This window comes from Nelumbo lutea, chromosome 1 (genome assembly GCF_056320005.1).
Source record: "Nelumbo lutea isolate HS-2025 chromosome 1, American lotus-T2T, whole genome shotgun sequence".
Lineage (NCBI taxonomy): Eukaryota > Viridiplantae > Streptophyta > Magnoliopsida > Proteales > Nelumbonaceae > Nelumbo > Nelumbo lutea.
In genome coordinates, this window is record NC_142684.1 from 131520957 (window position 1) to 131547475 (window position 26519).

Consider the following 26519-nt stretch of genomic DNA (forward strand, 5'->3'; position numbering starts at 1 on the left):
GTTTAACAAATTCATCCTCCATAATCCATTGATTCATCTTCTCTATTACTAGTCATGCATAAAGAATCATTTAAGACCTTTCTTTTCACTAGATTGAATCGCATCATGAAACATCTAGCAAGTGCTAGATATCACTCCTTATCATTGCCAAGGTTGGTGTAGTTTAGAAAGTTTGGAAACAAATCATGCTGAGAGAAGCTTCAAAGAAAAGAACTAAAGCCAAAATAAATAGGAAAAAAAACTCTTCACTGAATACTTAAGAGAAAATCAACCAAAACTCCTTTAGCTTTGCCCTAGCTATTCGTTGTATAGACTTCTTTACACCATTATGCCTCTTATAAGGAAGTTTCCTAATCTAATAAAAACTATTTATTATAATCCTACTAAATCTCTTAAAAAAAATCCTAATTGAATACATATTCAGAAATTCTATTGTAACGTTAATTGGTAAATACGAACTAAGACCGATTGTTGAAAACAACTTAATAATTGTTTACTCGGTTGAGCTGAATCCTGTACTACATCATCCTCCCCAGGTTGGAGAGAATCCGACCTTAGATTCATGTTACCATTTGAAAGGCTTCCAACATATATCGTTGAACTTACATTGTGCTTCGTTGTTTCTAACCCTCTAGTACATAATTGGTGGTGTAAATCTCCAATACAAATCGGAGTGTCTTCATTACATTTCTTAACTTTTGAAACACATTTCTTAAGATTCAAATAATTTAATTCTTCCTTCATTGACCATTTTGAACTTTGCAATAATGATTGTCAGTATGGATCTGCATATACTTGTATGAAAACAATGTTATTTAAACCTCTAGTATGATAGATGTCATCTCCATCCTCTTGAAAATCATTATGAAAGATAACATATTCTTCTAGAACAATGGGTTCTTTATTATAGATTAGAGGTTTGTTCCAAACAATAATTTTCTTTCAATACATACTGTTGAAGAGAATGGCCACAAAAGATTTTCGTTACAATCCTCAACAATATTAAAGTAATAAAAAAAGTCATAAAATTTGATTTTACCTTCACTCCGAAACTGATAATTCTTCTATGGAACTCCAATCCATGAATTCTTCTAGAATCATACATCCACGGAACTCTAGAAACTCAACTTTTAGATCTATTTTCTATCGCTTCTATTCACCACCCACAATTACAACCAATATGATTGCTTGCCGAGTAAAGAAACTCCCATGAAACTCTAGGATCTTAACATTGAAATCCATTTTCCACTGTTTCTAATCATCACCTACAACTATAACCAATATGAACGCTTGCCTTGGTGATGAAAAGAAATGAATAAAAGCACTTGCATCAAAGTCATTGTCCCTCATCTTAGAACGAGAACATAGTGATCTCAACTCTTGAGAAAGTGCATCAACATCGTATGAATCATCCAATCTTGGGGATGTCCCAAGAATCCCAACTGCACATTCTATTCCCTGCATGGACCTCATTCTTAGCACTCTTGTTCATGTAACTACTAGCTTCACGTTTACACAATGAAACCCGTTGACAGGGTAATTAGTTTTTGATATTCTACCTGTCGACTTCGTGCTTTAAACTATAAAGAAATACATATTCTTTCTTGGCTGAGCCGAAGGCAAAATTTTAGCCGTATAAATTTGAGTTAAAATATTATGGTCATAAAATGGAGCCCTATCAATGTGTCCCAAACAATGAACCATGTGCTGCCACTTTTTTTCATGAACTGCCAGATGCAAGGATACAGACAATGCCGATTGGTTCTCATTTGCTAGAATATCACAATTGAAGAACATCACAGCAAGTTAACTACCTCTTAATCACAAAAATGTTCAGAAACCAAAAGGTACAGAAAATGAAGTTTTAAATGAGCGCAGAAATCAAATAGAGGGTTGGCCGTTTCCACTGATAACTTATAATGGAAGCTATACAACGTGCATCTATTCCATTTTTGCAATGGCCCCTCTAGAACACCCTGATACTGCAAAAAGTAGCTACAGTTAGCCTGGTGGAACTGTCTATTGTGCCGTGGCGCATCATTTCTATTTTTGCAGAACTGGCTGTTCTGTTTTTACATGGGTGACCAGGGGGGGGGGGGTGTGCTGGCTATACAATCATCCTGTTCATTTCCACAAAAAGCTTTTACAATCACTCTGACTTGTCAATTTTGCAAAGGCAGTTACAGTTGGTCTTGTACAGTTTTAGAATTTATATACACCGAACCGGACTAGGCATATACATGTGACTTTGAGACCCAATAGAAAATGAAGTTCTAGGGTCAAAACCTCCCTGTTTGCATAAATGTGGACTGCAATGGGAATATATACTTCCATCTGCAGTAAGAAAAGGAAAAGAAAAGATGAGAAAAAGAGAATCAAACTCATAGTTAATTGAGATCTGGTAATCTATTATTATCTGCAATCTTAACATGCTATATGGCATTAATTTTACATTTATCAACTAAGATGACAAGGATGAAAATAGGGCTGAAAACGATAACCGATTGTCCGAATTTGAACCACCAAGGGTTACCCAAATTCAATCTGTTTATAATCGGATCAAATACGGATCCACCCCCTACCCGATCTGTCTGATATAATCCGATTCGATTTAAATATATATATCGATAAATACCTAAAATTTATATTATACCCATTAAGTTGTTTTTTTTTCAAAAGCCTAGTAAAGTTTATTTCAATGTTGTGTTTTCACTAAGTTTTTATAGGTTCAAGTTTTATGAAAGGAATTTTCAATTAATTTTGTTCATAACATATAATATCAATGTCCTTTTTACTTCATTTATTTATACTATATAATATTTTGATCATTTTTAGCTCAATGGATTTATACTATTCAATATCTTATTGCAATGTGAATTTGATTTGAATCCAACATAAATCTGATAAGATCTTATGCGAATTTGAATATAGATGAATCAGATTTGGATATACCTATATCCAATCCAATTCAATCTGCTGCTTGCAACCCTAGATGAAATGTCCCACCTTTCCTTATCACCTTATCCCTCCATTGCATTCATATTTCAGCATGAGGACTTGGGGGCCAAATGAGAAAAAGATGTGCTCTGCTCTTGGGTAGGCAGGCAAGTGCATAGAATGATGCCATTAAATAGAGAAGACCAATACATAATAGGGTAATGGGATTGCAATGGATCAGGGAACTTCAGGCACCTCAAGAGAGTCCTATCAGATGGTTAGGAACAACATGTCAGCTTCTTTCTGGCCAAAAACCAGAAGCCTAACTCCACAAATAATGTCTAAAACGAAATCTTGTGTCATGCATATTCATATTTCTGTACCAAGGGCTTTACCAGCTAATACAAACCCAAAAAGCCTAACAGAACTGATACTGTTCTCATAGCAACTGCTGGCATAACTGACACCACAATGCATGTCTACTTTAGCTCAAAGCTGCAGTGCCACCATTTATAATCACATTCCAAGCTATCAACTCTAATAAAGTCTGCAGATTAACTTTGTCTATTTAAGTCAGAAGAAATATAGAGAGTGCCGACAGGCTCATCATCGTCATCATCATCATCATCTAAGCCTTGTCCCAACTATATGGGATCAATTACACGAATCCTGCTTTATCAAGTGACATATCCATTGTTAACCATAGGCCTTCAAATCATTTCTCACTAATTCAACACAAGGCCTTGGTTTGCCCCTAGCTCTTCTAGCCCCTTCAACTTGCAAAAGAACAATTCTTACTGGTTCCGTATCTGATACTATCTTTTCTAGTTTTCCCACCTGGCCACCCATCCATCTCAACATTTGTATTTCTGCCACACATTTTTATGTACATGATGTTTCTTAACTGCCCAACACCAGACAACATTGCTTCCCTTATAACCATTTAATAAAATTATCCTTTTAACCTAAGTGACATTCTCCTACCACATAAGAGTCCAGAAGCACCCCTACATGTTTCCTATGTGCTAAGAGAAGGCACGGTTACCTTGATACAAAATCTACTTAAATAGCAAGGAGTGCAAATGGTAACTGCTTCGAACTTTTATGAATTCCTTGCAAGAATTGCTGCTGCGGTAAATAGTGCTTCTTCCCCAAAAGGTATAATCTCCATGTGCCTGTAGAATGATGCAACCAACTAAAATAAGTAAAGCAAATTCATAGTGGAATTTGAACATTAACATAAAAATATGGGTAAATGTATAGAAATGTTTTCCCCCTCTGATGAATGACTGCAGTTCTAATTGTCGAGTTCATGGAAGAAACCTCTCAGGTAATCCAAAGATAATCGAGCCACTAAGCAGAAGAGTAGATACTGATACACAAACACAAAGAACATGTAACAGTAATTGAGATTCTTGAGAGCTCTGGCCTAAGGTTAGGGATTCTCTGTGTGTGTGTGTGTGCGTGCACACATGTGTGTGCAGAGGGGGGGGGAGAGGCAAATTGAGGCCCTGTGCAATGATGGCATGTACAAATCGAGGGCCACATACATGGTTACCACGAAACTAAACGACATTAGAGAGAATCCCTTAGGCATGTCTACACACAAAATGCATAATATACAAAGTAATAACATAAGAAAGATGAGGCCCATAGAAGACCAAAGTATTGAGCCCTTGAAGCTGTTGATCATCTTCTTTACATGGCCTCAGTGTCTCATTGGGTACTCGGGTTTCCATCTCCAATTTCTTCACACAGCCCAGCCTTAAGATATCATCAGAAATTGGGAACTTACTGATCAGGAATAACAATTGGGACTGGGTGTCAGGCTTTTGACCAAGGTCCTTATTCCCAAGCTACTTCGAGGAGCAGATCATCATCACCGATTCACCCCTTCCCCCATAAATAAGAAAAGGAAAATCATTGAGTTCTTAAAGAGAATCCAAGGAAATAGAATAAAAGCATTACAGTTGGGAATACAAATTTCGTACTAAAATCAATACTGCGCCTGATCTTCATAGCAACAATTATGTAATTCAGTTGAGCACTTTTATCAAACCTAAATTAGTGATACCAGAGTTATGGTAAGCAAACAGTTTAATAACCTAACTATCAGATCAGTAACACATAACTTGTCACAAGGTGGTAGGATAAATTATTGATGAGAATCAATTCGAATTGAAAAGCATGCTTCTAAGTTGGGTTATTTCCTCCATGTCAACAAAAATGGAATGATTTGGTGTGCTTTCCACAATGAAAATATAATATTGTCCTTCCATGTCTTATTGCCCCAGTTCTGGTACATAATTGCTTATCAATACTGCATGATAGGAAGGTCATAGGTGAGGCTATATAGTACACATAAGGCAAGTTATGATGCAATGAAGTACTTACTCATCTATAATTCTGAGATTATGAAAAGCAGAAACTATATCTTTGCATATTTGCAAAACAGAGATGCCCCCAGCTTCTTGTAGGGATATAAAAGCCTGAAAAAATAGATAAGAAGAAAGTTGAGTAGGGATAAACCATTCAATATCAAAATTTGAATATTTTCTTAAAATGTAAGATGTTGAAAGCCAGAACAACAACAAAAAATGACAAGTATATTCAAGTTATTCTGAGAGCTGCAAACAGATATTGACGCCATTGAACTTGTTATCCAGAAAGACGAAACAATATCACCACTCCATGGTTCAATATTGAAATTCTGGATCTTCTAACGAACGAGAAAATTAATTGCAGATGCTTTCAGTAGACTAATCTCTAAGGTAGATAGGGAAGAGAAAGTGAGTGGTTGGAGGATAGGAAGGAACAATGTCCGGGTAACCCATCTACAAGTTTGCTGATGATATCATAATATTTTGTGAAGGGGGTGACAAGCAAAAAATGAGGAATCTTAGAGCATTGCTACAACACTATGAGAAGGTCTCCAATTTGAAGATAAACCAGGATAAGAGTTGTGTGGTAGGTGTCAACATGAATGAGGGGGTTGTTCAATCTGTGGCAGATTGTTTAGGTTGTCTCGTTTCTTCTTGGCCCTTGCAGTACCTAGGTCTCCTCCTAGGGGCTAACCCAAAAGAGAGTAGTTTTTGGACCCCTGTTTTGGAAAAGTTTGAAAAAAGATTAGCTTCTTGGAAAAGAAACTACATCTCTATAGGGGTAGAGTGACTTTATTGAGAGCCACCTTAGCAAACCTACTGGTCTGATAATTATCCATTTTTAGGATTCCTAAAGGGAGGCTACGAAGCTGGAGAGATTAATGAGAACTTTTCTTTGGGAGCCAAGGGAGGATAAGAAAGATCATTTAATCAACTGGGAAATAGTTTGTAGGAGTAAAGAAAAAGGTGGACTGGGACTAGGAAAGTTAACTCTCAGGAATAAAGCTCTCTTTGGAAAATCGTTGTGGAGGTGGCCTAGAGAAAGGGAGAGGTTGTCGCATGAAGTGATAGCTAGTATACATGGCAGACTAGAAAATGGTTGGGATGTTGGTGTATCACGTCAAGCAATGATGGCATCTCCTTGGAAAGCAATCCAAAGTATCCTCCCTCAATTTCTCAACTCTGTCAGTTATGATGTTAACTCTAGTAATTCTGTTTTATTTTGGGAAGACACTTGAGTGGGTACTGTTGCACTTAAAAACCAATTCCAGCCTCTTTATTCTATTTCCCTTTACAAGGAAAAAGCTATCTCTCACTTTCTCCCATCCCCTACTTCACCCTCGTCCTTATGTTGGGACTTTGTTTTCGGAGAGGTTTGAGGGATGATGAACTTAACAGTGTCTCAGATCTGTTGTCTCTGCTTGGTAATGTCTTTCTGGACCCTCTTAATGTGGATGTGAGATTATGGTCCCCTCATCCAAAAAGTTACTTCACTTGTGCTTTCTTTTTTAAGTCCCTTTGCCCTTCCCTGAGTGGGGTTTTCCAACCAAAGAGATTTGGTCTAGACCTGTGCCACCTCAAATTGTTATTTTCTGCTGGGAGGTGTTTTATAGAAAGATTAATACCTTGGACTGCTTATAGAAGAAAAGGCCTTTCATGTGTTTGTCCCCTAACTAGGGTGTACCTTGTAGGGCTAGTGGTGAGGATTGCTCCCACTTGTTTCTTGTTCTTTTTCTAGAGCTATTTGGAGTTGGATTTTTTCTTTGTTTGGGTGCAGGTGGAATCTGTCCACAGGTTTATGTCAGTTGTTTGATCCTTCCATTTTTGTGTGGCCCACAATGCAAGGGTGTTCAAGGAAAAGGAAAGAAGCATTCAGGCTGTTGAGGATTGTATCTTAACTAAGGCCATTCATTGGTTGAGAACTATGGACTTTCATATTTTTTCCTTTGATGACATATGGAGAAACTGGATAGCGGTGGCTAACAGCCATACAAGGAAGGACAAGGAAACTGCAATGTGGATCCCCCTGCGTAAAGGATGGGCAAAGCTGAACTTTGATGGCAGCAGCCAAGGAAACCCAGGCCCGTCGAGGATAGGAGGAGTGCTGAGAGATATGGAGAGTAACATCTTAGCCTTGTTTTCAGGCTCCGTGGGAATAGGAGACTCTAATAGAGCTGAGATGTTAGCGGCGGTACAAGGTATTCAGATTGCAGAACAATTAGGAATTCAGCAATTGGTAGTTGAAGGAGACTCTAAGAATGTTGTTGGATGGTTGATAGACCCAGCTTCAGCTTTGTGGTGACACAGAAACTTATTGAGGAAAGTCAACTAGCTCACAAGAAACATGACTGTTAGCTTTCTTTGGGTGGGAAAATCAGCAAATACCTTAGTGGATGGGTTAGCTAAGCAGGGAGCTTCAAGGGAACATTTATTTTGGGCTGCTCTGTAATTTTACTTGGGCTATTTTTTTTTTTACTTTGATGTAATACTTTATTAGAAGAGGTAACAGCTCGTGCCTCTTTTTGAGTTTCCTGTATTGCCTCTTTATTTCTGGATTAATAAATTATTTTCATTCATCAAAAAAAAAAAGAATGAGAAAACACCATGGATAAGAAAGATATAACATATCATGGAATCCCCAAAACTGCAGTAGCACTTCAGAAAAAGCAAATACTAATGCATCTAGATTTGTTTTATATAATTAAAATATTTCAAGAAATATCACTTACATTGAAGCCATTTGCTAGCAACAATTGAGCTATTTCAATACTCATCTTCTTGACAATGCTTTTTGTGCTTGTAACATTTGAGAAGCACTTCAGAACACCATGAAATGTTGCATCATCTGAGGAATTATTTGACTTCCTTGTGCGAACAGAAGGCTGAAACAAAAAAAATAATAGCATGAATAATAAATAAATAAGTGGTAACTACAAGTCTACTAGAAGACAAGTTTGCATGGGTTTAAATACAGGTCCAATTTGGTCAGGTTTGGGTTGAATTTTAAACTGATGACAGCAGGCTAGATTCCTGATAACTAATTGACCTGGATGGCTGAGTTTAAAAAAATTTGGCTGTCCCCGCTGGCCCTTTTACCATCTAATTGGTGTTCTACATGTTGTAGAACTTTGGAAAGCATAACATGATAATAAGTTTCTTTTCTATTTTGACAAAATCCTGGGAATATTAAGATTTCATCTTGATTTGATGAAATTCCAAACCTTTAAGCAAGCAGACTTTACCTTCTAATACAAAATCCTGAAGGGGATTTTCCAATCCCAATCAAGAACTATGCTGGTACTGAAACTAAGACTCAAAATCTTGCATATGCTTGGCATCATAAGTTCCCGTTGGTTATTATGGCACATTGGCATGCGCCATTTCATCCTATTTTAAAACACTCTTGTTGAAGGATTTTTTTTTAACTTAGCCAAATAAAACTAAAATAGCTTATAACCCAAATAAGTGGGTTGGCTAGTGTGCTAGCTAAATCATCAAAACTAAATAAGGTGTCCTGTATGGGAATTCCCTCTATTTAAGTGGGAAGGATAGGTGTCCTTCACCTAGGGGGAGGGGAGTTGCATAACTACCCCACTCCCTAGTTAAGCTCTTTAAGGGGAAATTAGGGTCCCTCCTCAGAGAAAATTGTTCTTAGAGCATACCACTCCTAGAGTTTCTTAAAAAAACAAAATAAATAGAGAAGAAAAGAGAAGTTCTCAAGAGAAGACAAAGAAGAAAAGAAATCTCACTAATACAGGTAGGTAAAGGAAAGTCCTCTCTATAATTACTTCCTACATGTGTCTTCTGCTATGTATCATCCCACTTATGTTTCACTTTTAAGAAAGGAAATAAAGGGAAAGAAACCATCTACAATCAGGTGCTTTTACTTGGTTGGTTATGGTGCCTCTATCAAGACAAGTTAGGGACTAAACCATCTACAACCTAACCCCAAGGACTGATTATGGTTCCCTTCAAATGAAAATGAAGAATAGAGGAATAAAAACCGTTTGTAGTCAAATATTCAATTTGACTGACTAGGTTCCCTTCTTGTATACAAAATCCAAGAGGATTAAGGCTGTCTATAATCAGAATTTCATCTGATTGACTGCAACTTATTATGAAGAAAGGAGTGAGAAGGAAATCTTCTTTGTATTAAAAGGAAAAGAAAGAGAGAAATGTGTATTTCTTCTAAACTTCAAGTACGTAAAAGAAATGCAAATGAAAAGTTATTTTTAAGTACTCTATTATTCTTTTCTTTTGTTCTATGCATTCATTTTTCTAAATCAGAATCAAAAGGTGTTAATTAGGGGGAATAATCCATATGATTCCCTGAATGGGCCTTACCCAAAAATAAAAAACAAGAACTCAATCACTCGATTGAGTGAATTATGTTGCATGAGAATTTCTTAAAATTTTCACATCAACAACTCTTATTATAAGAAAAGTGTGGGCTGTTGCCACACTCAAGTTTGCTTCTTTTCTCATCTGCTTTCCTTTTCTCTCACCTCTTCTCCTTCCTTCTCCTAATCATCTATGATAGATAACAGTTCCCTACAGTTTTTTATCAACAAAAGACTAATAATAGGGGAAAATAAGACAAATACAGATAACCATGCACCTAAGATGAGAGGAAATGGACTTGGAGTCAAAATAGGCAGACTTTCTGCGCCTCCTCTAAATCAGAGAATCGACAACTTGGACCCTAGATGTTGGAAATGGACAAAGTCAGGCTTGTTCACTGCCAAACCCTTCTATAAGGGGATGAGTAACAATAAGATGGTTTTCCAAGCAAAGAAATATGGGGCACTGCCACATCCTCTAGGATAAAGTTTTTTGCATGCATAGCTGCAGAGATGTGTCCAAGGAAATGTTGGTGAGAAAAGGCATAAACCTGGCTGACATATTATGCCTGTTGTGCAACATGGAATCTGAATCGACTAGCCACTTATAACATTGCAGATACTCCAGAATTTGGGAATACTTCACAAAACTGTCCCATATTCCTGGTGCATGCCCAGCTCAGTCAAAGACCGTAGTAATGGTTGGATGGCATATCTCAGACATAAACAAGAGGGGCAGACTTCTGTGGTCAGCCATCCCATTAGCAGACCTGTGAGCGGTGGGCAATATGGTTGGAAAGGAACCATAAGGTTTTTTTATCAGAAGAGAAGGTGATAAGCCAGGTCTTTGATGAGATAAGAAGTTGGGTGTCTGTTCATAGGTTGTTCAAAGAAGATGAACTATCTTCTTCTTTTTTGACTATTGACTTTTATGGAGGTCCTTAAATGTAGATCAGATGTACAGAAACTCTTTGTACATGGAGCCTTATAAATCTTTTGTATTATTTTGTTCAGTTAATACAAATATACTTTAGCTTTAAAAAGGGGAAGACTCGCTTAAAGACTTTAAGATTCACAAATATTAGAGAGTTGTCAAACCTTTGTCAGGTACTTTGAAAAATACTGTAATATTATTTCCAACCTCCATTTAGGATCACGAAAAACCTGCAAAACATAGTATTCTCAGTATCTGTATAAGAGAAATGTTATAAGAACGGAAAATACCCATTCTAAAAGTTTACATAGAAAACTATGCTTGCTAGAACTAAAAAGAAATGTATAACCACAAAAGATGCAATAGATGGTGTTTTTTAATCAGTAACTGTTAAATTTATTTATCAAAATATGTATAATAAAATGTATTTACATGTGGTAAGCACCACACTAAGATAGCTAGCCTTGGCTAGCGACCTTAAGAACCATAAATTCCATCCCAGGGGTACTATATCCCAATACATTTGCCTTTGTTTTGCCCCACCCTCCCCCCCTTATAGTTCATCAGCAACAGTGCTGGCCAATCTACAAGAAGTCCAGCTGTATGTTATCCTCAACTCCATAGTAAGCTTTGTGATTTCTTTCATAAAATGTTTTTTTAAATGCAGAGATTTAGCTAGCTGTAAATCATGTAGGATAACTAGAATTTCAGCACAAATACTACTATCATAGCAGTAGATTTTACTAAAGGAGTGGTTTTGATAAAAACTGCAGTAATAACATTAGTATTCTTTTTCTAAAAGAGTGATTGAAAAAAAGAATCTCTGTGAACCACCATTTTCAGGAGCTCATAAGAATTCACTTAATTTAATGCCTGCAGCTTGAAGGTTGTTTAACTTTCAACATAATGAAATTATGTACAAGATAGAGTTCATGGAGCAACCGGATGGTATTAAACTGATTCATGGTTATTGCTCCCCCTCCAACAAAACAAACAGGCACATAGCCAGAGGTACAAACAAATAGAACAAACAGGGGAACATACAATGGTTTAAAACTGAGGTGGCACATTGGGTGAAAACAATGGAAACTTTTTGCTCCTTTTACTCCAGATAATATCATAAGAAACCGGAGGAACATGGTTGATTCCACCTCAACTACAAGCTTTCACATGCTCTGTGTCAACTGTAGAGAAACTGATGTGGGCCATGTACCTAGTCTATTTGTTATGTTATTCTGTTATTCTAGTTGTTATTTACTTTTCAGTTTTATATTGTTAAGTGTTATGATGTAAACACCAAGGGCAGATGTGTCCTTTCATGTAACTAGCATAACATATAAATATTAAATTGAAGTGGCGGTGGCAGATCATTCAGAATCTGCCCTTCCTTTCAAACCTGTGTTCTACTGCTCTCTCACAAATCTTTCTCCTCTTTCTCCTTCACTTTCTCTTCTGTTCGAACCTGAAATTCCTTAGTGCCCAAGACTGATAGCAGTCTTGATCATCTTCATGGTATCAGAACCAAGTTAGGGTTTCTTATGTGAGTCTAATACCAGCCAACCACATGAGAATCTCCTAGGACTAGAAGCTGAAAAGGTGGAGTTCGCAGACTGATTCTTGGAGATCGCCAGAAGTGCTAGCAGCTGTTGGAAGTTTGTAGAGTATTGGTGGTCAGGAAGGATCAGAGAAGACTAGGGTTCGGGTAACCCTAGAAGGCAGCAAACAATTCTTTTCTTGTAAGTCATTTACTTTTCTAAGAAAAGATAGGTTGAACCTATCTGGAGAGGAAGGCTGAACCATTCTAGGTTTTCATCTCTTCGATTCACTAGGGTTTTACAGCAAACCCTACTGTTCTGCTGTGATTAAAACCCTACTGGTTTACACCAAACTGTCTCAGCCTTGTTTCTTTCTGCACTAGAGTTTGAAAGTGATCTTGCGGCAAGCCCTAGTGCTGGACTGAACCTTGTGATCTACCTAGAGCTGCCCTCAAGTTTATTGTTAGCATTGATCAGATTCTAGGGTTTCATATTAACCCTACTGCAAGTCTATCTATACAGTACTGATTAGATTGTGCAACGGAATTGATCACTTCAAGAACTGATTAAAACCCTAATTCTGCAAAAGCAAATCAGACCTCCTTCTAAGTTGTTTTTCATAGTATTTTGGGGTTTTCGAACTCTCTTAAAAGGGTTAGAGCTCTACGGGCAGCCACTGTTGTGTTTGTTAGTAGTTATCCCAGTTTTGTGCACATACACTGTGAATACAGATCAGGCCTCTACTGTTTTTTATTGTGATTGGTAGTCCAAGTGTTGTTTTAAGACTTGACCGAGATGGAGTTTAAAAATCAGGCAGAAGGCAACTTTGGGAGCATCAGTTATGGCAGTGTTTATGAGATGGGTGGTCAGATTACAACTGTAAATTCAGGTACTCTAGCTTCGGCCTACCATGCCTCAGCTTCAGGTACTACTGAACCTTGTTGGGTAATAGATTCAGGTGCATCCGACCACATGACTAGCTTGCCTTCATTGTTTACCTCTTACCATTTGTCATCTGATAGGGATAAAGTATCTATTGTTGATGGCTCCTTGGTTCCTATCTCTGGGAAGGGGGACATTAAGTTATCAGATACGATCTTCTTGTCTTCTGTCTTACATGTTCCTAAGCTTGATATTAACCTCCTTTCAGTCAGTAGTATTACCAAACACATGAACTGCTCAGTAACTTTCTTCCCTGACCGGTGTGTTTTTCAGGACCTAGAGACGAAGAAGGTGATTGGCACTGGCCGTGAGACGAATGGAATCTATCTGCTCAGGGAGAGTTCTCGTCGGGAAGAGCCAGTGGGTATAAGGTCACTTGTTTCCCAAAGTGTGAGTTCAGTTATGCTTTGGCATAACCAATTGGGTCATTTGTCTTTTAGGGTATTGAGGTTGCTAGATCTAAACATGGGATCTTTGTCTCTCAGAGGAAATATGTTTTAGATCTATTGGCTGAAACTAGAAAGCTGGGTGTCAAACCTGCAGATACACCCATTGAACAGAACCACAGGATTAGTGCAGAGGGGGAGCTACTTGAAGACAAAGTTATGTTCCAACGGTTAGTGGGAAAGCTCCTTGACACTTCGGCAGTATTGCAAGGTTTAAGATTGGTGAAAGACTTGAATCCTAGCCTTTTGATGGTGGAAGGGAACCTTTGCACAATAGTGATCTAGTTAAAAGGAAGATGCATGGGCTCTTCAACATAAAGATGTATCATTAGAGAAACCAAACACTTGGCAAAGAATTGAATACATGCAGCTTCTATTGGACTCTAATGCAGTACGAGGTTCGGCCCCACTGAGTAAACAATTACTAAGTTGGCTTTGACAACCCATCTTAGTTCATTTTTACCAAGTTGTTGCCATCATAGAGTTTCTATCTTAGTTCGTATTTACCAAGTTAGCGTTACAGTGTAACTTCCAAATTTGTATTCAATTAAGACTTTCTTTTTTGAAGAGATTTAATAGGATTATAATAAGGAGTGTTTTATTAGACTAAGAAACTTCTTTGTAGGAGGCATAAGGGTGTAAAGAAATCTATATAAAGAGTAGCTAGGACAAAGTTAGGGGAGTTTTATGTTGTTTTTTTCTTAAGTATTCAATGAAGAGTTGTTCTTCCTGTTTATTTCAGCTTTTGCTCTTTTCTTTGAAGCTTCTCTGAACGTGGTGATAAAACTCAGACTAGATGTCCGTATAAGTTCAGATCAGAAGAAATAGAAGGATAAGAGAGAGAGAAGAAGGAGAAGAAGAAAAGGTCACAGCCGAATTAAGAGACTTAGTTTTTTTTTATGAATGGAAACTTAATTAAATTACTAACAGATATCAGGTTAAAGGGAAACTTGGGAACATATAAAACTGAGGAAAGGGATAATCAGCATTACCAACACCACGTATGGCTGATGTAGAGCCATTGGCAAGAGTAACAGATTGGGAAGAGGATGATGGAGAAATGGATGAAAACAGACCTAGAGTTCCTCCAGTCATATGATCGAAAGCTCCATAATCTATAATCCAACGGGAAGGTGTGGATGCCAGACAAGCCGTACCTGTGTATGCAAGGGTAGCCGCGTTCTGTTGAGATGTACACTGAATGAACTGCTCATACTCATCTCGTGAAACACTCACCATCTCCTTTTGGAAGTATTTGTAGATTAGTGGGGATCTGATCAATAACTTGAGATTCTTGTCTTGAGCTACTACCATTTACAGCTGCATGATCTGCCCAGGTTGAAGGTGGGCCATGTAGATCATAACAAAAGTTGATAGTATGTCCCTCCATACCACAATGAGTACACTTCTCTGAGTATTACCACATCCCATACCACAGGCTCCCCCCTGAGTCTCATCCTCCAACACGACCACCACCACGACAAAACATGGGTCCACCACCACTACCACGACCATGTTGACCTCCTCTACCACCACAACCTCCCCCTCTTGTAATTGCAAATGCAGACCTATCTGACATGATGAAAGTCTCTGTGGGTCCAATTGAAATCCTCCGAAGACAAGCAAACACTTCCTCGAGAGAGGGAAGAGCAGATCCACCTAGTATATGTGCCCTTACGGGTTCATACTCAGACTTCAGCCCTACTAAAAATCTGGTCACATCCAACCGTTCTCTCTATTGTTGTTGAATTTTGACATCAGGTGTAAAAGGATGATAAACATTCAACTCATTTCATAAATTTCTCATACTAGCATAATAGTCCTCAAGACTCTGATTCCCTTGTTGCATATTGAAGTACTCTTGGTACAGTTGGTAAACCCTAGTAGTGTTGTCTTGTCCAAATTATAGTTTCCTTGCATGATCCCAGGCTTCCTTGGTTGTATCTAAAAACATGAGGTTCACACTAATTTTGGCCTCCATGTTGTTCCATAGCCAAGTCATAATTTGAGCATCCTCCTACTCCCATTCATCATATCCCGGAGAATCAATTGAGGGTTTATCTTCCCTTACATGTTTCACTTTCTTTTTGGCTTTTAGGAAAACTTCAATAGACTTAGCCCAAGGGACATAATTCTCACCATTCAGTTTTATAGAGCTCATATGCACATTCAGATAATCAGAACGCACCATCACACTTGATTTGTATTCACTGTTGTCTCCCATGACTGCACAAGAAAACAATGGTAAGTTGTACCACTAAATCGTTACTCTAGTGCCCTAATAAATCACCACACTCCACAAGAATGACTGAACACCACTAGGGTTCCTAGTACCAGGTTTCAGCAACAACACTCACAACTATTCACCATTGTTTCAGCAACAATATTCACAATTATTCACCACTTTTAGCAACAGCACTACTGTTGTCGTCTACTATCAGCACTAGAAACCCTCACTACACACCTCACGAATAGGATATTCAGTTCTGCAACATATAAAAAAACTTGCTACATACCACAACTTAGTTCGAAGATCATGTACCTATCAAGTAGAGGGTACCAAGTCTGCACTGTCACCATCACAAAACCAGCCCTCTTCGAATTGCGAGTAGAGGGTTTTCTACCAACCACACAAAACCACAATGACTGCCGCATGAAAACCCCCAGAAAGAGAAAACGACCAGTCCATTTCTCTTTCTGGAAAACTCTCTATGTATCAATGAGAATTCTGCAAAACCCAAGAAAGGAATACACAGAACAAAGAGAAAATGAGACAACTGATCTGAACTGATTACTCTGATACCATGACAAAGCCCAGACTAGATGTTCGTATAAGTTCATATCAAAAGAAAGAGAAGGATAAGAGAGAGAGAGAAGAAGGAGAAGGAGAAAGGGTCACAACCAAACTAGAGAGAAAAATTCAAATCCCTCTAGTTGGCCCTACTTTTGTTTATATTCTTCTAAGGTATACAAGAATTACCATTGTGCCCTCACTTATGTGAGAGCCACATCAGTTGAACAATACATATATAACTAAACATAAAAGGACTATACTACCCTTGTACAGCTGGTCCTAACACGTTTTTTTCTGCACTACGTCAGTTGGTATCAAAGCACATGTTTGATCATTCTTTGGATTATGGCTCCTAAGAAGAAACAAGTGGCTCAAATCATGGAGCAGGAACTCAACAGCAAAACACAAGAGGTGGCAGAGTTGAGAAGACAAGTCAACACACTTGCTCAAGGGTTGAAATCGTTGCGAGGGGACAATGACTCCAAGGCAAATGTCTCCACTCGTTCCTTTTCATCATCAAGGCAAGCATTCAACTCAAATGTAGTTGTGGGTGGTGACCAGAAACAGTGGGAAACGGGTTTCAATATTGAGATCCCAAAGTTTCATGGAGGTTTCTCTACTTGGCAAGCAGCCAAATTGGTTGTAATTGCAAGTGGTGAACAGAAGCGACGGGAAATAGATCTCAAATTTGAATTCCCGAAGTTTAATAGAGGTATAGCCTTAAATGAATTCATGGATTGGAGTTTCATAGAGGAGTTAGCAATTTCAAAGTCAAAAGGTAAAACCAAACCTTATGACTTTATTGATTGCTTAAATATTATTGAGGATTGCAACGAAAACCTTACATGGCCATTCTCCTCAAGAATATCTGTTGAACTTGTTCATTGGAACAAACCCCCAATCTCTGATGAAGAACCAATTACTAAGGAGGAATACTCCATCATTCATTATGAATTTCAAAAACAATACTTATAATCTTGGAGGTTATGATCACATTGTCTTTATACAAGCATATGAAGATCTTTATTGGCAAGCAATTTTGCAATGTTCAGAATGGTCATTAAAGGAAGAACCATCTTATGTGAAGTGCAGAAGATATATTTCAAAATAATAAGATATATGGTGAAGATATTCCAATTCGTATTGGAGGATTCCACAACAAAAGTGCAATACCATATTTTAGCGGCCTCTTAGTTGGCAACATGAAATCAAGGCTGGATTCTCTCCAACCCGGGGAGGATGATGTAGTACAAGATCCGTCCCAACTAGTAAACAATTACTAAGTTGGCTTCGACAACCCACCTTAGTTCGTTTTTACCATGTCAACACCATTGCAGAGTTTCTATCTTAGTTTGTATTTATTAAGTTAGCATTATTGTGTGATTTCCGAATTTGTATTCAATTAGGACTTCCTTTTTCGAAGAAATTTAGTAGGATTATAATAAGCAGTGTTTTATTAGATTAGGAAACTTCTTTGTAAGGGGCATAAGGGTGTAAAAGAAATCTATATAAAGAATAGCTAGGGCAAAGTTAGGGGAGTTTTATGTGGATTTTTTCTCAAGCATTCAGTGAAGAGTTGTTCTTGTTTATTTCGGCTTTTACTCTTTTCTTTGAAGCTTCTCTTGACATGGTTTGTTTTCGTACTGCGCCAGACTCCTAGATTTTCCAATAGCTTGGTGAATGGCTTAGCAAAACAAGGAGCAACCAGAATTCAACTTTTCTGGGGAATAATTCCCTAAAATCGGATATTGCAAAAATAACGGGCACATAACAGGGCCTAGCCAAATTCTGCAAGTGCTTAGGCACTGCTTTGTAGCAATCTCATTTTTTATTTCAATTAATAAAGTTTCAGTTAATGATAAAATATGCTATCTTGGGTTTATTGGATAGGAAATATCACAATCTTTTAATAACTCAAAAGACAATGTGTTTAGGTGTGTAAAAACATGCAAAGCTTGGGCCACAAGTAAAGTGATGGACTTGAGATCATGTTCACTTATATCCAGGTGAAGGTCCAATTAATTAACCCATGACTTACTAGTTGCTTTGAAATAAAGCATTAGATTACCTTTAGATGCAGATGGATTTAAGCAAACATTGACATAGCAAAAGAAAAAAAAAAAAGAAAAACAGAAAAAAACTCAAAGAGAAGGTTGTAAAAGGAAACTATCAAAGTCAATAGTTGAACTTTTGGGCAGTAGTTGCAGATTCAATTTCTCTCAGCCTAACTGTTGGACTAAGTTGAATTTTGGATATGTTGAAGTTCAAGGAGTATTGAAGAGAACTTCAAAAAATCAGGCTGGACAGAAAAAGTTAATGGTCTTCATTAAATTGCCGCTCAATTGCTAGACATTAAAGACTGCAGTAGTGATCAATGGCCAATGTCAAATTTTACCATATGGGCCTTATCTACTGAATCGCCCATGAATCTATAATTTCTGTCCAAGTTTTACTAATTTTAGTTTAGCAGTCAGCAAGTTAGAGTAAATTTTTTATTGTGAGAAAATTGTCTATTTAGTTTTTTATTTAAGTGTTTTGTAGAGAATAACTCGGGCATATTTTGATATTATTTATTACTGCCAATTGGTCAAGGGTAATTTAGGGAGTTAGCATTATAGTTTTATAGGGTTTTAGGGTGACAATAATAGTCCTTGAGTTGACATTCAGCCTTCTATCTTATTGTTATCAAATTTATTTATTTGTCAAAAATAAGAAAATTACTTTTCTTCTACTTTCTCTCCAAGTCAATCTTTTTAACTGTTAACCATATAGCTTTATATTGGTGGGCATAAGTACATGGAAGAAGTGCTTAGGCCAGTATTGTCACCTGACTCAATTGTTCACATCTTACATTCAAATTATCCCACACTCTAGGCTGGCAACTCCCCAATCTCCCCAATAGAACTATTTATGTTTGCCATCTTCCCAAACTATTGTTTTTCAACCAGCCAATCTATTGTGAAGAGAATGAAGAATGCAAAGAAATCAAGGTGAAAAGAAGAACACACAGATTTACATGGTTTGGCATATTGAGCCTACATCCATGGAGGATCTCTTTGAAATTCCACTATTTTCAATCACTCATTACAGCTCTAGCAGAAAGCTAGTATTTTATATTGTTAAACTAAGGTTTATTACTTTGATGCCCTAATCCATATGCAACTGATAAAAATACCCCTGTATAGATATCTGTAATGACATTGTATGGATAAATTTCACATAACATCTGAGCTGGTGGCTCTACCCCTGGACCCCCAGCAAGGCATTCTTCATCATAATCACTACTGAATCCCTTTGGCAACCATATTTCTATGGTTTATGGATCTTCCCAATCTCATCCCTCAAGAACTATTGTTCACTCTAGTGGATTGCTATTGAGGACTGGTTATTCTGCTCTTAATATTCTTCTACTAGCTGCTGTATGATATTTTTGTTCTTTTTCTTCTATTTCTGTGCTGGTTTGCAATGTCTGGTTGAATCTCTTTCAAACAGGGGAAAAAAGAACAAACCAAAAGAGATGAACAACTGCAACAATTACCTGGAGAAATGAGCTAAGAAGATCTTCATCATAAGTAAGTTCATCCAGAATTACCTCCATGAGAGGGATTCTGCCAAGCACCAGAAATTGATACATCAGTAGTCAAATAGTCCATATGAGAAACAAGCATTTCAAGAAGAAAGCATTGAGTACTGTTTGTTCTGTAGCTACAGTAGTTCTAACCAAGAGAAGAGAAGAAGAAGAAGATGAAGAGAACAGTTGAACTTGATAGATATCAGTCGACCCTTAATATGGATTAGCCTCTAATTAGTAGTACAAAGACTAAACTGCCCCCACTTAAGTATGGGACAGGAAGTCTCTATTAAGACTGCCACATAAGCACATAACTTAACATAAATAAAATGACTAATCTACCCTTATTCGGCTAGTTCTAACACTCCCCTCAAACTGGAGAATATACGTCATATAATCCAAACTTGTTACATATATAGTTCACTCTCCCTAAGCTTAAGCCTTTTGTAAACAAATCTGCCCACTGATCACCTGAGCCCACATGTTCTGTGCTTATCTCTCCAATAAAAACCTTCTCCCTCACAAAGTGGCAATCAATTTCTATGTGCTTTGTTCTCTGATGAAAAACAGGGTTGGATGAAATGTGGAGTGCAGCTTGATTGTCACAGTACAATTTCATAGGTCTATCCATGGAGAACCTCATTTCTTGTAGGAGATTCCTCAGCCATACTAATTCACATGTAGTGTGTGCCATGGCTCTGTATCCGGCTTCAGCACTGCTCTTTGCCACAACTGTCCGCTTCTTACTCTTCCATGTCACAAGATTTCCTCCAAAAAAATGTGCAATAACCTGTAGTAGATCTTCTATCAGGCACAAAGCCTGCGCAATCTGCATCTGTATACCCAATTACTTCAAGTTTTCCTCTAGGTTTGTACAAAAACCCACGGCCTGGAGCTCCCTTCAGGTACCTTACAATTCTAAGAACTACATCCCAGTGAGGTATCCGAGGGTTCTGCATAAATTGGCTCACCACACTGACTGTAAAGGAGATGTCTGGTCTCGTGATAGTCAAATAGTTCAGCTTCCCCATTAGTCGTCTATACCTTTCAGGATCATCAAATATTTCCCCTGTATCAAAGCACAACTTAGCATTTCGTTCCATGGGAGTTTCAGCCAATTTTGCACCTAACAATTTTGTTTCAACCAATAGATCAAGAACATATTTTCTTTGGCACAGGTTTACACTTTGTCTTGATCTAGCAACTTCTATACCCAAAAAATACTTCAATGTCCCAAGGTATTTTGTTTGAAAATGATTTTGCAGAAAGACCTTTAGTTTATTGATCCTCAAGTTGTCACTACCAGTTATGACAATATCATCCACATAAACCACTAATAAAATCTTCTCGGCTTCTGAATCATAGTTGAACACCGAGTGGTCAACCTGGCATTGTTTCATTCCAAAATTCTTCACCACTTCACTAAACTTCCCAAACCAAGCACGAGGCGATTGTTTCAACCCATAAATTGCCTTTTTCAGTCTGCACACCTTACCATCCTCCCCCTGAGCAACAAACCCAAGTGGTTGCTCCATATAAACCTCCTCATAAGGTCACCATGAAGGAAGGCGTTTTTAATGCCAAGTTGAAACAAGGGCCAATCATACATAACTGCCAGGGAAATTAAGACACGGACAGATCCAATCTTATCCACTGGAGAGAAGGTCTCCATATAATCCACTCCATACAATTGTGAATAACCTTTAGCAACAAGTCTGGCCTTCAGACGCTCCACACTACCATCTGGCAAGTATTTAACATTATACACCCATTCACAACCCACAACATGCTTACCAGGTGGAAGAGTAGTGAGTTCCCACGTGTGAGTATGCTGAAGGGCAAAGAGTTCCTCCTCCATTGCCTACCGCCACCCAGGTGAGCTAAGAGCCTCTCAGACATTCTTAGGTATAGAAATAGATGACAACAGTGAAACAAACTGGCGATATAAAGCAGAAAGGCAATATACTAAAACAAAATTGGAAATGGGATGGAGGGTACAACTACGTTTACCTTTTCATAAAGCAATGGGAAGATCAAGTCCTAAAGGTTCAGGGACATAAGCAACAACAGGATCCGCAAACAAGGTAGAAGCTGGAAGAGGAGCCGGTGTCTGTCGATGAGTATACATGTGTCGGATCGGTGGTCGTCTGCACTGGAGTAGGTGAAGGGTCAACCCCAACTGGAACACCCGGAACGAGATCACTGACTAGAAGAGAAAGAGGAAGCAAAAGTGGAGACACAGGTACTTTAGGTCCCGAGAAGAAGGGGACAGACTCAAAATATGTGACATCAGGACAGACATAGCACTTCCGAGTAATGGGATTGTAACACTTGTACCATTTTTGAGTCCGAGAGTAGCCAAGAAAGACGCACTTAATAGAACGTCCCAGCTTGTCTATTCCAGGACTCAGATTGTGAACAAAGCACACACAGCCAAAGATACGAGGTGTTAATGGAAAGGGAGACAAGGTGGGGAACAAGATAGAGAAGAGAGACCGACCATGAAGAATGAAAGAGGGCATCCGATTAATAAGGAAACACGCAGTAAGTACAGCATCACTCCAAAGATGTTTAAGAATACTCATATGATGAAGAATAGATCGAGCATTTTCAAGGAGAAGACGGTTCTTTCGTTCAGCCACCCCATTTTGTTGAGGAGTGGATGCACATGAAGTTTGATGAATGATGTCATGTTGTTCTAAATATTGTTGAAAGGAAGTAAGAAAGTATTCACGACCGTTATCTGAACGAAGAACTTTGATTGGAACACCAAATTGTGTACGTATTTCAGCATGGAATTTTTTAAAAATGAAAAATAATTCACGCATTTCTTTCATTAAATAAATCCATGTCATCCTTGAACAATCATCAGTAAAAGTGACAAAATACTTGCAACCATTATAAGACTTTATTTTAATCGAGCCCCAAACATCTGAATGAACCAAAGCAAAATGACTCAACATACGACTTTCAACTCTAGGACTGAAGGGAACACGACGATGTTTCCCATACTGACACGACTCACACTGTAAAGACGACAAGTGACTCAAAGACGAAACTAGTATTTTGAGTGCCTTGAGAGATGGATGTCCTAATCGACAATGCCACTGTAGAGAGTGAGTGAAGTCTGAAGTGCAATTGACGATCCACCACCGTCAAGGTAATACAATCCACCAGCCTCATGCCCCCCACCAATCTTCCCCGTCTTGAAATCCTGAAAAACACAAAAGGAAGGGAAAAATATAATAGAGCAATTAAGAGTTTTGGTAATTTACTAACAGACATAAGATTGAATGGAAACTTAGGGACATAGAGAACAGATGATAAAGAAAGAGAAGTCGTTTCAACATTACCAACACCGTAGATGGAAGAAGAGGAACTGTTGGCAAGGGTAACAGTTTGAGATGTGGAAGTTTCAGAGAGGGAAGAGAACACACATGGAGTCCCGGTCATGTGATCAGAGGCTCTAGAGTCAATAATCAAGGGAGAGGGTTTGGATGACAAACAAGCTATACCTGAGTGGGCAAGGGTGGCAGTAGTATGTTGTGAAGTAGTCTGAAGGAACCGCTCATACTCATCACGTGGTACACTCACCATCTCCGTCCCGAAAACAGATGTAGATGTGGAATGAGTTAGATCTGCCTGTTGGTTATCACTGACATCAACCCCACCAGCTACTACATGATTGGCCCATGTAGGAGGGCCATGGATATCATAGCAAAAATTCACCGAATGTTCGTCCCTGCCACAATGGGTACACTTCCTTGTAGAGTTACTTTTTCCTTTACCACGGCCTCCCCCTGAGTCACGACCACCACCACGGCCAAATACGGAAGCACCACGACCTCCTCGGGAGGCATGTCCTCCCCCTTTAGTACCACGTCCACCTCCTCTAGCTATCACAAATGTTGATCTATCAAACTGTGTGAGATTCTCTATAGGCTCCAAAGAAATCCTACGAAACCGTGCAAACACTTCCTCAAGTGTAGGAAGAGTAGAACCCCCTAATATTTGGGCCCTAACTGGTTCATATTCTGATTTCAACCCCACTAAGAACCTAATGACATCTAGTTGTTCCCTCTGTTGTTGCTGAACCTTAACATCTGGAGTGAGGGGATGATAGACATTGAGTTCATTTCTGAGGTTCTTCATATTGGCATAGTACTCTTCTAGGGTTTTATTCCCTTGCTGCAGATTGAAATACTCCTGATAAAGCTGATATACCCTTGTAGTATTATCCTACCCAGAATAAAGCTTCTTGGCATGTTCCCATATGCCCTTAGTTGTATCTAAGAACATAAAGTTGGCACTTATTTTGGGTTCCATACTATTCCATAACCATGTCATGATTTGGGCATCTTTTTGTTCCCAGTCATCAAACCCTGAAGAGTCAGCAGGTGGTTTATCTTCCTTCACATGCTTCACTTTCCTCTTTGCCTTGAGAAAAACTTCCACTGACTTGGCCCATGGTACATAGTTCTCACCATTAAGTTTAATTGAAGTCATCTGCACGCCCAAATAGTCATAGGGAATCACCACACTAGGTTTTTGATCACTACGACCATCTCCAGTTGCTGCTAGACCTGTTAATGGGCCGGGCCGGGCCGGGCTTAGGCCAGGCTTTCACTTGTCACTAATGAAAATATACTAGGCCCGAGCCCGAGCCCTGCCCGACCAACGAGCCTATAACTTGGGCCTGAGCCCGGCCCTGGTAAAAAGCCTGAAACCCGAGCTCGAGCCCAAAGACCGACCTAATTGAAAAAAAAAAACAGATTTCCCTATTCATATTAGAATTTAAAATTCAGATAGTATTTTTTTCTTATTAAATGAACAATGGGCCTACAAGATGGTATTTTTCCCCTTTATATTTTAAAACACAATTTTACATTTTTAAATCAAAAAATTTATTCAAATGGAAATAATCACATAACTAATTTTAAGTTTAATATTAGGTCGGGTCGGACCGGGCTCGGGCTGGGGTATTTTGACAAAACCCGATCCTGGCTCGAATTTATTACGGGCCGGGCTTTTGGCCCGAATTTAAGCCCGTGAACCTATAAGCATGTTCAAGCCCGTCCGGGGGTCGGGTTAGGTCGGGTCACCCGGCCCATGAACAGGTCTAGTTTCTGCCATGATGCTCTTCCAATGCTACTTCTAATCTGAATTCCCGGTAACCAATACTGTTGTCAGGAGTTTGATGTTCCAGACACTACAGCAGTCCCCAAACACAGTTGATAGGTACACAAACTTTTGTTCTTGTTCACACCACTACTAATTTCACAAAATCATGAATCACACTGACATTAATTCAGCAACTCATTGACTGCATACAAGCCCTCTTGAAGCTGCTCGAATAGAGATTGATCATCACAAGCACCACCACACAACCATAGCTGTCACACATGGTACAGATCTGTCTGACCTTTTCAGAGGGCACTACAAGTCCAAAGAAAACATCAACTACTGCCATTGCAGTAACCTGTCATTCAATTCAGGTCACTTGTGACCAACACGGGCTTCAAAACAACTACAGACCAACAAAAAAAAGGGGTCAAACATACCCTTACACCATTCAGCCACTGTAAACACAGCCTATTCTTGGACCTTTTTTCCAAGAACCAAGGCTACAAATAACCTAGTTCTCTAAGTTCTTATCAGACCCCGCAGATTTTGAAGGCTTTCAACCCAGAAATACCAACAACACAAAAAAAAGGAGGTAACCAATCTTCGATGGAGAGCTTTAGTTGACTATCCACTTCTGATGTTGTTCTCTTGAAAAAACAGTCAGGTTCTGCGCAAAGAAAGAAGAACTGAGGTGTTCTCAGACCTAGGTCGAATCTGAGTTCTTCATTTTTCAGCCCAGAAAGAAGAAAAAATGAGGTCACAAACAGAAAGGAGCAGGTCACTAATCTGTGAGGAGATTTAGAGAGCAACGTCCTGCTCTGATACCATGTTTGTTCTGTAGCTACAGTAGTTCGAACCAGGAGAAGAGAAGAAGAAGATGATGAAGAGAACAGTCGAACTTGATAGATTAAACCCTATCAGGCAACCCTTAATATGGATTAGTCTCTAATTAGTAGTACAAAGACTAAACTACCCCCACTTAAGTATGGGACAGGAATTCTCTATTAAGACTGTCACATAAGCACATAACTTAACAGAAATAAAATGGCTAATCTACCCTTATTCGGCTAGCTCTAACAAGTACCTAGAACCATCAGATCTGGAAGTAGAACCTTGCATATCTGCTTGCTTCTTTGACTTATCAAGCTCCATGATCTAGAAAGAAAAAAATGAAGCAATGATCATTAGAGGAATTTATTAGTGGAACTTATCATGGAGATCACTCAACCAAGGACTAGAAATGAAACTTGCCAGCACCAAGAGTTTCTGCACAGCAATACAAGTTCCTCTTTCTAGTTCAGCCAAGGCAATTCCCAAAGCAGCAGCATCACTATCGTCAAATGTTTTTACTGATGAATTTTCCAAATCTTTTCGGCATCTTTCAGATATTATCAACAGGCAGTCCTTGATTAGGCTTTTGTAGCTTATCCTTCTTGAACCCTGCAGAATGTAACAAATCTTCAAAAAACTTTGCCATTTCTCCAGTAAGTAGAGAAATGGGACCAAGAAAAACTA

At 38.6% G+C, this 26519-nt stretch overlaps 1 protein-coding gene across 4 annotated transcripts in view; it reads right to left on the reverse strand.

Moving 5' to 3' along the window:
- Positions 1-1877: 1877 nt before the first annotated feature.
- Positions 1878-26519, reverse strand: part of SNI1 (negative regulator of systemic acquired resistance (SNI1)) — a 30511-nt gene continuing 5869 nt past the window's right edge. For 2 of the 4 annotated variants that reach the window (XM_088942222.1, XM_088942220.1), the window contains 9 exons: positions 26256-26444; positions 26089-26159; positions 19848-19917; positions 10757-10822; positions 8048-8200; positions 5332-5426; positions 5070-5257; positions 3983-4112; positions 1878-2334 (listed from right to left, as the gene is read on the reverse strand). In XM_088942222.1, the coding sequence (XP_088798348.1) occupies positions 5155-5257; positions 5332-5426; positions 8048-8200; positions 10757-10822; positions 19848-19917; positions 26089-26159; positions 26256-26444 (747 nt within the window). In that variant the 3' untranslated portion in view covers positions 1878-2334; positions 3983-4112; positions 5070-5154. The remainder of the gene's footprint in view (positions 2335-3982; positions 4113-5069; positions 5258-5331; positions 5427-8047; positions 8201-10756; positions 10823-19847; positions 19918-26088; positions 26160-26255; positions 26445-26519) is intronic. The other 2 variants (XM_088942223.1, XM_088942221.1) reach the window with 1 other exon arrangement.